Raw genomic sequence first — 13,242 nt, forward strand, 5'->3', positions numbered from 1 at the left:
GGATGTCCTGGTTCAACAGGGCTTGGCAAAGCTGTTGAAGGGTAAAAAGGACGGAAAGCCAGAAAAGATGACGGATGACGATTGGAATGACATCGAGGAAAGATGTGTCAGTACCATTCGCCTTTCCATCAGTGATAAGATCATTAATAATGTCAGTGGCGAAACAACCGCGACAGGGTTGTGGGTGGCCCTCGAGAAGTTATATCTCGGGAAGAATATGACCACAAAGCTAAACTTGAAGCGTGATCTTTATCAGTTGAAGATGGAGGATGGCGGGAATATCATTGAACACATGAACGTGTTTAATGGTCTGGTGGATCAACTTGCAAAAGTTGAGGTTAATATTAAGGAAGAAGATAAGGCCCTTATTCTTCTTACCTCTCTTTCCAGTTCATATGATATGTTGGTCACTACTATTCTTTACGGAACGGCTATTGTAAAGATGGAGGATGTAGTACCGGTAATCTTATCACAGGATAAGAGACGAATATCCAGTGACCATTTTTGAGCATGGGTTTGCTATGGTTGGTCATGGAAGGGGAAGGTTTGCCGAGAAGAGATCTAGTGATAACAGTAGGTCTAGATCAGGAGACGGCGTGAAGGGTATCCAGTGCTTCAAATGTCATGAGTAGGGTCACTAAGAAAGGATTGTTCACTCTGGAGGAATGGTGAAGGTAAATCTGGGGGTTCATCGGCTGCGGTAGCAGTTAATGTACCGGTGGGAGATGTTCTCACAATCTCCAAAAGTTCTACTTCTGCTCAAAATGAATGAATTTTAGATTCTAGTTGTACGATGCATGTGTTCCAAGGAAGCTTATTTTGATAAGCTAATGTTAAAGAAAGCGGGGTGCTGACTTTAGGTGATGGTTCAACATGTGATGTTGAGGGTGTTTGCATGGTGAAAATAAAATTGTGTCACGGAGCTGCTTACGCTCTTGGTGGTATGGCGTACATACCAAGGATGTGCAAGAATCTAATTTCCTTATGCGTGTTGGATTCTCAAGGATACGGTATTAGGCGGTAGGTGGAGTTATGAAAATCACACGTGGCGTGAAGGTCCTGATGAAGGGAGAGAAGTATGAAGGTTTATATCGTCTAGTGGCGAGTACAAAATGTACTCGTGTCTCGAAGGTTTTGAAAGCGTGCACGCGGGAAACAGGTCGGGAACATGTTAGGACATGTTTAACCGAGGTAGACGATGGTGAGAAGGAAAATTCTACTGTGATGGAAGAGGTGTTTCGAGACTCCTCTCCGGTGTCAACTAGGTAAGTTGACAGGGTTAGCTGCACATGATTATTGGCCGTTTTATTTGAATCAGGGTTCAGGACCGAGGTGATTCAAGGTGTGTGCAGCGGGAATAAGGAGGCCAATGGTGAAAATACTTGATGTTAGTATTTTCGGTGACGGAAAAGAATGGAATATTCGCCAAGGTGGAGATTTGTTGGACGGTGGCATTAATTAGCCACCTGTTTGGTGGCTCATATTACCATTCTATATTTGCATGCCAATATAGTCAAATATTGCAGAAAGCACAAAGCAAGTTGGTATGTGATAGAAGACTTTTCATGCAACATGTTTTAAACAAATGGAAAATAAAGGAGTAGGCAATTCAAATACTTCTTCCTACGTATGGTGAATGGGTAGATTGGTAAAAGGTCTTCATGCATGCACTACATTCATCTATAAAAGGCAGTAAATGTAGCTTCATTTAGATCATCCAAGAGTGGGATCAAGTGATTCAAGGGAGGATCAAGTATCACAAATGAGAGAAAACACAGTTGATCAATAATATCAACGGAGAGTGTGTATTTGTGAGGCTGAGAGTTTTATTCTTGTAAGGAGTGTAAAAGAGTGTACTGGAAACTTAGATTTTATACTAAAATCTAAGGGGCTTGAGTTTGGGTTTAACTCATAGTGTAATTTTTCTTGTACCGGGTTCTTTTATATTATAAGAATAAAGGAGACTCTTGGGGTGGATGTAGGCAGGGTTTGTCGAACCACGTTAAATCGTCGTGTTATCAGTTACTTTATTTGCTTTCAATTACTTCTCGCAAGTTCGTCTCAAACAAATTATATCCTCGCTTCCGCTAGTGTGGGTGCGTCAGGAAAGTTGTCATAAAAGTGTATAAGTGTGTGAGTTTGATTAAACAAACGTTTTTTGTGTAGGATTTTTTTAAAGAAAGAATTGCTTCACGATAATTTATGCGATATTGAGCCATTTGTAATATAAGAAAAAACTAGTTAAGTGACCCGTGAAAACACGGGTTATGTCAAAAAATATAGTGTAAAACATGTTGAAGTATTTACAAACCACATAAGCAAAACATGTATCATATCACAGCCTGTGTATACTATCATGACTCCTTATATGATGAAGTATTTACATTACCAACAAACAACTCTACAATATTTTGCACAATACTACACAATGTCATACAAATGTAATTCCATAACATTTCTTGTCTCAAAATTCACTTGCAACACATGGGTATTGCTTGACATGTTTCTTTTAGTTAAACTCACTCTACACCCAAACCCATCACTCCAAGCTAACTTCAAAATCATTACAACCTACCGTTTAATGTGCTATCCATTTAACACCACCAATTTAGATCATTTACAATTGACTCCAATTGGCAAAACCTACAAATAATTTCAAATATCATTGAAAAGTTATAAGCAATTGGCATAAGGAATGAATATTATTACTGTTTTGTAATATATCTTCTTGCAAAACATCCCAAATAAAGGTACTAAACTTTCTTGACAGAACCTACAAATAATTTCAAATATCATTGAAAAGTTATTTACAATTTAGATCATTTACAATTGACTCCAATTGGCAAAACCTACAAATAATTTCAAATATCATTGAAAAGTTATAAGCAATTGGCATAAGGAATGAATATTATTACTGTTTTGTAATATATCTTCTTGCAAAACATCCCAAATAAAGGTACTAAACTTTCTTGACAGTATGTTTTGGCCAACCAGTCATATCAAGGAAATGCTAAAAAAAAATACACTGGAACAAATACAATACAACCAACAATATTTACAATTTAAAAAATATATATATAAACTGTGTTATTAGAATATGACTGATACTTGCAATAATTATAAACATATGAATCGTATACCTGGTGGTAGATATGCTTCTTTTGTATAGTTAAAAACCTCCCATAAGGAACCAAAGTTAAAATTATAGACGGGATCATCTCATGAAACAAATCTCTCACATAAGCATTTAGATTTTGCGTATGATATAGCACAAGTAAGTCAATTAAACATTAATCAAACACCAAATATATGAGTTCAAATTCTATAAAATAGTACTCCGTAAATGTAAATGGGTCAATACATATATGGCATATTAAAAAATATATCATAATGAGTAGTTCAAGATGGGTCTATAATATTTTAATTTTAATACAATGTTATATTAGTTCATCATGTCATATAAATTCAGATAAAATGAACACATTGCAGAGAAAAAATTTATACTAAAGAGAAAATGTGTTAATACAGGTATGACATATTATAAAAATTAGTAAAGGATTACAATAAAATTTTTAAAGGGATATGGTGAACATACTGAAGTGTGTTTCTTGTTTAGGTACACTTAATAGTAACTATTAACCATTAGGTTCCCTCATCTATCAAATAGCAACAATCATTTATCAACAGGGGAGGAAAAGTTTGTAACATCCTCAAATGGGCCTAGATGTAAGATTACTATTTTGCCCTTAAGATAGTATGGTGTTATTATATGCTTTTATTTTTATTTATTGTTTATTATTATTTAATGTTGAGGTTAGGACCAGTTTGTGACAAGGGTCACAGAACAGGTTTGTTTATTTAAATTTGGACTTCGTTTGGGTTGCCAAATGATGTACGAAAGATATCAGATAATTGGTAAATACCCGTGTGTCACACAGTGTGGGATTTTAACCCACTTTTGATGACTTGTGCAGTGCATTTCTTGCACTTTCCAGACCCTTCCCAAATATTACCCCGTACCTAAATTCTTCCCCTTTGAAACCCTAATTGCTAAAACTAGTTCTTGAGCTCAAATTGTTCTTGGAATCGTGTTCTTTGTTGTCTACTGATTCTAACAAGGTAAGAAACATGTGTTTTTGTGTTCAATTCGTGGTTAAATTCATAGTTTTGTGTAAGTTTTGTAAAAAGCTTGATTTTGTGTCAAAACCCATGAATTTGATGTTGTTATAGTCCAAACTTTGTGGGTTTATAGTCTATAACATGTAGTGATTGAGTTGTGGTAAGTTTTGGTGTCAAAAATGAGCTCTAGATCGAGTTTTGGCGATTTTAGCTTGAAGTCCGTAACTTGTGTTCAGCTTCTGAAGAAGATGAACACAGTCGACCGACTGTCGATCGACAGTCGACCGACTGAGGGTTGAACCGGCCGATTAACGAAGACAACCGACCGACTGAGATTTACATTCGGCCGATTGATGTAATACCAAGTGAGTCGACCGACTGAGAAGGTCAGTCGACCGATTGTGTAGACAGTCGACCGACTGTCAGAGTCAGTCGACCGACTGAGTGTCTAGGGCAGAATATTTTACCAAAGTGTTGAGTTTTAGCCGTTATGCTGCCCGTTTGTATTTTGATGATTTTGATGTAAATTTTGAAAGTGCACAAGTGTTAAGGAGAAAAATTTTAGCGGACAGTTTTTCTGACAAAAATTTTTATATTGTGTTATTTGGTGTTAACGGACATAAACTAACTTGTGTATATGTTTTCTCAGGAGAAAAGGAGAAAGAGAAGGTTCAGTGATTAGATAGCTGAATACCTTCTCGTTTGCTGGTAATCGGTGAGTGGGACTAACTGGAGTATATAGTATATAGTAGCATGTTATATTATGACTGCCATGCTTGTTAGATATACTTATTGTTGTGGATAGTTGGTACATTGTGATGACTGCATGTTGGTTGATGCTTGTCTGCTGGAGCCCAGTGCGTCCCTATTGTGTGGTGGCCTCGGTAGGAGAGATCAACCTGCGGGTTGGGTTCCTCATGTGGTGGCCTAGACAGCCGTGGTGTATATATATGTGAATGACGCGTCCGTCGCGTGTGGATTATGTATATACATACGGTGGTGGAGGAACTTCTGGTAAGCCCCAGTCCGATCAGCTGGTGGTTAATGGTTTGGCCGAACCGCCAGAGTCTCTGTAGACGGCACTTGGGTGATGTTTGTGTGTTAGACTAAGTGACATGATTAGTATAACACTTATGTATACTATGGCCTGTAGTTAGTCGTACTCACTTAGCTTCGTGCTAATTCCCCTCCATCTCCTCCCTGCAGGTTGTTAGCTTTTGTAGATAGTGCTTTTGGGAGAAGACGGGCATGATGATGTTATGTTTGACAGGGTTAACTCTGATGTGGTCTTTTAGAATATGAACCGTGTACCTTTGAAAACAGAATGTATTTACGTCTCTTCCTATTAATATGTAAATTGTTTTAATGACACGTGACATCGGTTTGTACAAATGTTGATGTCGTAATTAATTAATATTATGCTTCCGCCACGTATAAAAAAAAAATAGCGGTATCACAAAGTTGTTCAACGAAAAGAGCTAAACTCGCACCACCGCTGCCAAGTCCAAAGACAGCAGTGAAGCAACTACAAAGCAACCAAAATCATGTGGTTTTGCATAAGAGAACATCAGTAAATATAAAAAAAAACAAAAACAAAAACAAATATATGCGTTCATAATCAAGGAACAAAATTTAGGATCAATTTCACTCATACTGCAATCACTTCAAACAAAGACATGAAATGCAGTTTTATTCATAATATCATATCATCAAAATCAACCCCAATGATCAGATTTATAAATATAAATATGCAGCAAAAATCAACAAACTACAATGATAATGCTTAGTTTTCTACCCAAATACACAAATCCAATACAAAAGTAATACCATGAAGCAATTGGAATGACAGAGATAGCAGCGACAGCGGCGATGGTGCTTCAACAACGATAGAACTGACGGTGGCGATGGTGCCTTCAACAGCGATTATAACGATTGAAGTTTAACTGCTTCAAAGCTTATTTAATCGGCCGAACCCAATATTTTTGCAAAAAAGTTCAGTCGATTTTAACGAATCAATCACAAACCCTAATTTTGGATCCAGATCTCGAGTCGATTGCTATAAATTGAAGACACTTGTGACAAAAAGTGTACAGAAATCTCTCATAGACATTTCTAAATATCGGTGTTATATTTAGTGATGTCAATAATTCTTACACTTGAGCTCTGAATTCCAGAAATAAGAAATTTGCCAAAAAACTGAAGAATAAATTCATACCTACAATCATAACGAAGCATGAAAAATATTTAACATCTGATTATCAAGCAAAAACATAGATAAAAATAAAGGAATAAACATTATGAGGCTTTGAGCCCTAAAATTGAAAAAAGAAAACACATCTGAAGAAAATCGTAGGACATGAGAGTTGAATCACCATCTTGAAAGAGAAAGATATAAATAAATGGAGATTAACTTACAGGTAAAATGGAATTGAAAAATTAATAAAAGAAGTGATAATAGCTATTGGTTGGCGGAAAGAACCAATAACAAAAGAGGCGTGATGTTCAGCACTGAAAAGTCAGTTTTCTTGGAAATTACTGTAAATAGTTTATATTTTTTGGTTGATTAATTAATTAATAAAAAATAATAATATTTAACAAAATATAATGATTAAAGATTATTACATCATCTAAGTAATTCATTAAAATTATTTAAGAACATAGTACAACTCTTATAAGCGGTCGATGATCTCAGCATAAACTCCCTATTATTAGATATAATAGATAGATTAGGGATAAAATCTAATGTATTTGGTAAAGCAACTTTCAAAGAGTTTATAATTGCGTAATTATTTTTTAAGTTATACGGAGTACTAGTTTCTATCGTTGTTTTACAGTTTTTAAAGTTTATTGAAAAAATAAACTTTTAAACAAAAAGTTAGTTGAAATGGATGGGCCATATAACAAAAGTCAGAATGTAGTCGTGTAAGCATATAAACCGAGGTGTCAATTTCTAGTGTTTTTTCATGCCACCTGTATTATTGATAAGGAAGCAAGGTAGTAATAATAATAAGCATGCAGCTTGATCATTAACATAGAAACAGATCACAAAATTTCATGGAGGAAACAACTCCAATAATTGAAACAACGGCAGCACAGGAATTTGTGCAAGTGCAAAAACAAGAGAAAATTATGAAGGTAATGGTAGCAATTGATGAAAGTGAAGGGAGTTTATATGCTCTTCAATGGGCTCTTGAGAATTTATTTCGCCACCGTGATATCGGAGCTCCGGCTGATGATGGGTCGCCGTTGATCACGGTGGTTCATGTCCAACCTCCTTTTCAGATGCCTTACACAGCCGTCCCTGTTGGTCCCGGTATGCCATTTTATCTGTACAAAGACCATCTTTAATCCTCACGGGCGTGTTGGCGTGTTTCTGGGTGGGGTAGGGGTAGGGGTAGGGGTAGGGTGTTTGATGGGCGTGCTAGTAAACTGGGAAATAATGAGGTGGAGTGTTGAGTGGCGTGTTGGATGATGTGTTAAAATCTGATTTGAAGTTGGGTGAAAAAGAGAATAAAAATTAATCAAAAAACAAAAATCAGCCAATCAAAAATCAGCATACCAAAATGGTTTCATGTGCTTGGAGCACACACGCCGCGAGCACACACGCGAGCACGCCCCATTAGCCACATGTTGGTGGCGTGATCGGTACACATGAGGCCCAACACGCCTGCGTTAGGGATGGTCTTAGCATCATACTCCGTAGATCATTTTGTTACAGTAGTATTTTTTATTTTTACTTCCTCCGTGTTAAGAAAATGTCAACTTATTTATATTTATATGTGTTCTATAATAGTTATAGTTATAGTTATAGTTATAGTTATTCAAGTTTAAAGATAGATAATACAAGTTGAGTATCATTAAATTCTAAGTTTTATCATTTATTATAGTGTTAATTTTTTATATTATAACGTATTTTTTATACTTAAATTCAGTATGTCAATTTGTTCATGAAATTGTAGTTTTATATTAGAAACTTAACTTTGCAATTGATAGGGTGCATCATATGGTTAGCACGTAGGAAAAATGACATATTTGCTCTTGAAAGATGGAACACGTGCCTAAAAGCTGCAAGAAACTAGGTAAAAAGGCATCTTTTAACATACTAGGTCTTCCGGTAAGAAATATCAATAATAAACTGTAAAACAGGTCGCTTAGCTTACAACGTAAGCCCTGCAAGCCGCAATCAACCCGTAAGCCCTAAACATAAGACTTTATATACGTGAGTAGCACATGTGCCACGTCAGCATACATGTGGAACATAGGACACCCGTGTCATCACTTTTTGGACACTTGGACTTTGACAAATAGGACACACTCTCTCACACAGTTGTTTCTTTCTCTAGAATACAGGACAATAGCATCAAACCGCATCAAACCACAAGACAGACCAAACCAACTCCGAGTCGAGAGACTGACCTCTTAAGTCACCCACGACTTCTAGGTCGCGTTCCGGGCAACGCATCCCGTTAATAGTTTGAAGCTTGTACCTATACGTGTGACTACGTATAAACATTTATCATTTTCCTAAGAAAATTAGTCGCTGGGTTCTTATTTTTAAAAGATTCCTAAGAAATAGGCTCTTATTTTTAAACGAAAAGATCAAGGATACAATTAAAACGAATTGACAAAAACTTATATGTGACAAAGAAACATCCTATATAAACCAAAAAAAAAAAAAAAAAAAAAAAAACAACCATCAATATCAATATCTATTTTTATTTTTTTTTGCTTAAATAACGATTATTATTAAACACAGTGTCTTTGTTAATAAATGATAAATTCTATTAACGGATACAACAAAAACGACTTTCGTTAAGGCCTAGAACATTCTAAAAACTAGTTAACTCGATCCGAGTCAAAACTAGAACGGCCCCAACAAATCAAAACAAACCACGTCCAAGTGTAACAACTTACAAACGATCACAACCAAACGTAGAGAGCTAAAACAAATCGACTAGAAACCTAAAATCCTAAACCACTAACAAGATAAAGAAACCGCGACAAAAACCTAAAGCACATACAACCAAAACCATCAATATATGTTCGTACAAGTTTGTACTGGCGACTTAACTCGTATATAGTTCCTTTACAAACTTGCAGTATTGTGTCCAAATCAAATATATAGACTTTTCAATGCTGAATCAGTGAATCTTATTGTATGTAACTAGAAAAAATCCGACCGCGCGTTGCTGCGGTTGTATTCGACGCGCGGTCCAATTTGGATATACGATTTCCGTTTCGCGTATAGTTAGTCGTGTTGTATATGTATATATATATGTATGTAATATAGCCCGAAATATTTATTTTTTTTAACGATGTCCGTTTCGCGTATAGTTAGTCGCGTTGTGTTCGTAAAATTATTTCGAGTTGAACGGTGGTCTCGGAAAAATTTAACTCGCACCGAGCGTGAATATAGGACCCGTTATTTAGTGTTTTTTTAACGATGTCCGTTTTGCATATAGTTAGTCCCGTTGGGTTCGTGAGATTTTTTCGAGTTGAACGGTGGCCTCGGAAAAATTTAACTCGCACCGAGCGAGAAGATAGGGCCCGTTATAAATTCGGGTGGAATAAGGTTTTTTTATTTTAATTAAATTATAAATTTACGTTTTTTACCCCTGAAAAAGTGTAAAGTTGAGGGGTTGTTGTGTAATTTGTGCGAAAGTTGGAGGACCATTTGTAGTGTGAACGCAAACTCAAAACGACAATCAGTTAAAACTGAAACGACCAAGATTGGGGGAGGTTTAGACCAAGATTGGGGGAGGTTTAGTATATAAGGTTAATAATTAATTAGCATAGTAGTCAGCAATATATGAATCAATTTTGAGTACACTTAGAATCAACTAGTAAGTGCATCCCGCACGTTACAGCGGTTATTACGTTTTATTTATTTATCAAATAATTGTCTAAATTCAAATTATTTGCAAAAAATAATAAATAGTAAAAATACAATTGATAGTCAAAAATAATGATTAAAGTATATTTTATAACTCACGTGCTTTTAAAATGTTGTGACATAATTTTCATAAGATCATTATTTATGTCCGCTAAATAAAGCTACTTGCTAATTTGACATGAGAAAAAAATGTCAAAATAATATACCAAAAGAAATAATATAAAGTGTCTACATCCCTTAAAAAATAAAAAAATAAATAAAAAAAAGCCTACAAAAAAAAGTTGTCAAAAAATCAAGTTAGTTGTTAGATATAAAAAAAGGGAAGAAGACCCTCACATGGGTGTGTGACGTGGCAGTTTAAAAACACACACTATGAAACTTACTATATGAAACCATCAATCATTATTCTCACTAGTTATTGAGTCGACAGCAAACGTCGATTTATTGGCGACTTGGCTGACTCTTAGAGCCTAAAGTAGATTTCAGGCAGGATTTAAAACCTATGAAAATTTGTTTTTACCATTTTCGTGGTGTTTCGGTTTTATTTTTTATTTTTAATTTTATTTTATTTTTTTTTTAAAAAAATCTTACTTATTGGCCGGAGGTCCACTCGGAACAACAACAACATTACCCAATCCAACGAAAGTGGGGTATGGGGGAGGTGAGTGTAGACAATCATTCCTCGTACCCTAGATTAGAAGGAAGTCACTACTCCACCCGCGGGTATAGAACCCGCGCCTAGATAAGGTCGTCCCTCCCTCTACTCTAGCGCAAAAGAGATTGCTTCCTAAAGGACCTCCGGCCCAAAGAGCTCACTCGGAAGCAATCTCTTTATCCGTCGAATAGAGAGAGAGATGACTTTCTCTACTTTTGAGAGTGTTTTCACTATGGGTGGAGAGATGACTTGTTTTTATTTTCGGATAGAGGAAGGATTGTCTATGAAGGATTGTCTACATCTCACCTCCTCATACACCACTTATTGTGGTATTGGGTTTTGTTGTTGTTGTTGTTGTTGTTGCTGCTGCTGCTGCTGCAGCAGCTGGTGAAGAGGGACATTTAGGTAAATCGATGTAACATATGTAAGTTTAATTGGTTGTTAGGTATATTAAAAAAAGTTAAAAAGGAAAAGAAAATTGGAAATGATATTAGAGGACAAAGGGAATAGTAGTCACTTTGTCTATTAGTATATATAGATGATAAGCTTAAAGGTAAAACCTTCGTCTAAATACATCAAAGCTCCGGAACCGGAGACGTTTTGAAATCCTGAGCGATGATATTAAGGAACCAATCGCGTAATACTTAATAAATTTAAGTTTTAATTAAATTATTAGTTAATTTATAAATGTTTAGTTATTTGATGTTAATTTACGTGGAATCAACTATTTGTGTTGGAATTATTGCAATAGTACTATTTGCGACACCCGCAGTAATGGATTCGGTGAAAAAGGCGCAAGAAGAAAGTGCTTCTGAAGTACTCTCCCATGCCTCAAAAGTATGCGAACAACACAGGGTTAGTCAATTTTAAACCTTTTTAATTACCGACTTAGTTAGCACTATATTACATTTTGTTGTACTTAATATGCAATAAAAACTAAGGACTCTAGCATTATATTTGTAGAGTAGATTAAAGCACAGATGATGGTGATTAGAGGAAATCCAAAAGATATGATAGTTGAAGCTGTTGAGCAAATAAATGTGGATCTTTTGGTTGTTGGAAGCCGAGGTCTTGGCCAAATCAAAAGGTAATGGGATTTTGATTTTGCATTTTCAAATTAGTGTTTTGAAAAGTATCGTTCAATAAGTTTTACGGAGTACTATCTAGTTCTAGCAAAACGCAAATAACCACTTTTGGTGCCAAACACATTACATTTTGCTAGCATATAAAGGTATCGAGGTAACCATGTTGTGGATTAGAGTTCACGGGTGGACATTTTAATATATTCGTGAAAACTTTGAAGTTAGGTGTGTAATTTTGCCTCTTTTAAAAAGTATTTTATTGTTGAGTAAATCATCTCACATCGGTCACATCGGTCTTGGGTAAAAACATTGTGGTACTTATAATAGTTTGGGTTCCTCATCCGTTTGAGTTAACTTTTGGGCTTGAATTGGGCCCAAGTCTATTATTTCACACTTATACAATAATCTTTTCAAACACCCTTAAAGAAACCTCAAACCATTGCAACATGATGTGGTATCATGTGATAACAAACTTCAAACTGTTGCAACATGATGTGGTATTAGGAACGGTTTGATGTTCGTTATATCGATGTTGTTTGTTTTGCAAGGCATTTTTGATCAAATTGTGTTGTTTGTTTTGCAGGGCATTTTTGGGGAGTGTTAGCGATTATTGTGTGCATCATGCAAAATGTCCTGTTCTTATTGTACGGCCACCAAAGTCATCCAACAAGTAACAACTGTAATTTAATTTATAATAAGTGTGTTTTCGTAAGTAGGGTTCAGTAGGTTGTATGTATGGTCTGATATATGGAATAAAGACGCACGAATATACTGAAGTTCGTTAGTGACGTGAAACCAATAATACATTAATAAGAAGAAGCTCTATATGTATTGATGTACATTTTCATGTCATCTATGTTATTGATACTCATTTGTTCCGATTGATATATATTTTGACATGTAATGTAACGACCCGACTTTTTCGACTTGTATCTGTGCTTATTACTTTCACGAAACTGCGTATTTGTGCGTAGTGAGCTATATTATGTTCTGGGATCTTAATTCATGATAATTACTTTCGTTAATACCTTACAACGCGCTATTAAGTAGGTAGTTACTTAACTTGATTCCCGAATGCTTTTATGACTGTTAGTGTCACTTGACGTTTAAAACGAGCTATGTATTTTGATACACGTTTGACTTTTGTCATAATTGAAATATTATGACTACGTAATACTAATTGTTATTTTTATAATGACAATTACTTGGGTTATTGGTTGCTTAATTACGCTTAGTAATTTACTTATGCTCACTAGTTAGTCTTGTTGGACTTTCTACCTTATTGGACTTTAGTCCACCCTACTTTAGCTAATGAACTATTTAATTAGCCCAATTTTAATAAGTTAATGACCCACTAGTATGAAAGACAAATGCCCATTAATAAGAGGGAACATACTAGCATTTTTGTTAACCATAATCACAAATGTTGCACGGGATCCTAACAACTAGCACCACCTTTAGACCACCACTAACCAAAAAGAAAAAAGGTATCC

The 13,242-nt window shown here is 35.5% G+C and overlaps 1 protein-coding gene across 1 annotated transcript; it reads left to right on the top strand.

Annotated features, from left to right (window-relative positions):
* Positions 1-7,173: 7,173 nt before the first annotated feature.
* On the top strand, positions 7,174-12,670 carry LOC139863482 (universal stress protein A-like protein). The gene is made up of 4 exons (XM_071852114.1): positions 7,174-7,432; positions 11,419-11,522; positions 11,636-11,754; positions 12,333-12,670. The coding sequence occupies exons 1-4, from the start codon at positions 7,174-7,176 to the stop codon at positions 12,421-12,423; spliced, it is 573 nt and encodes a 190-aa protein (XP_071708215.1). The 3' UTR covers positions 12,424-12,670.
* The last annotated feature ends 572 nt before the right edge of the window (positions 12,671-13,242 follow it).

The sequence above is a fragment of the Rutidosis leptorrhynchoides genome, chromosome 8 (assembly GCF_046630445.1).
Source record: "Rutidosis leptorrhynchoides isolate AG116_Rl617_1_P2 chromosome 8, CSIRO_AGI_Rlap_v1, whole genome shotgun sequence".
NCBI lineage: Eukaryota > Viridiplantae > Streptophyta > Magnoliopsida > Asterales > Asteraceae > Rutidosis > Rutidosis leptorrhynchoides.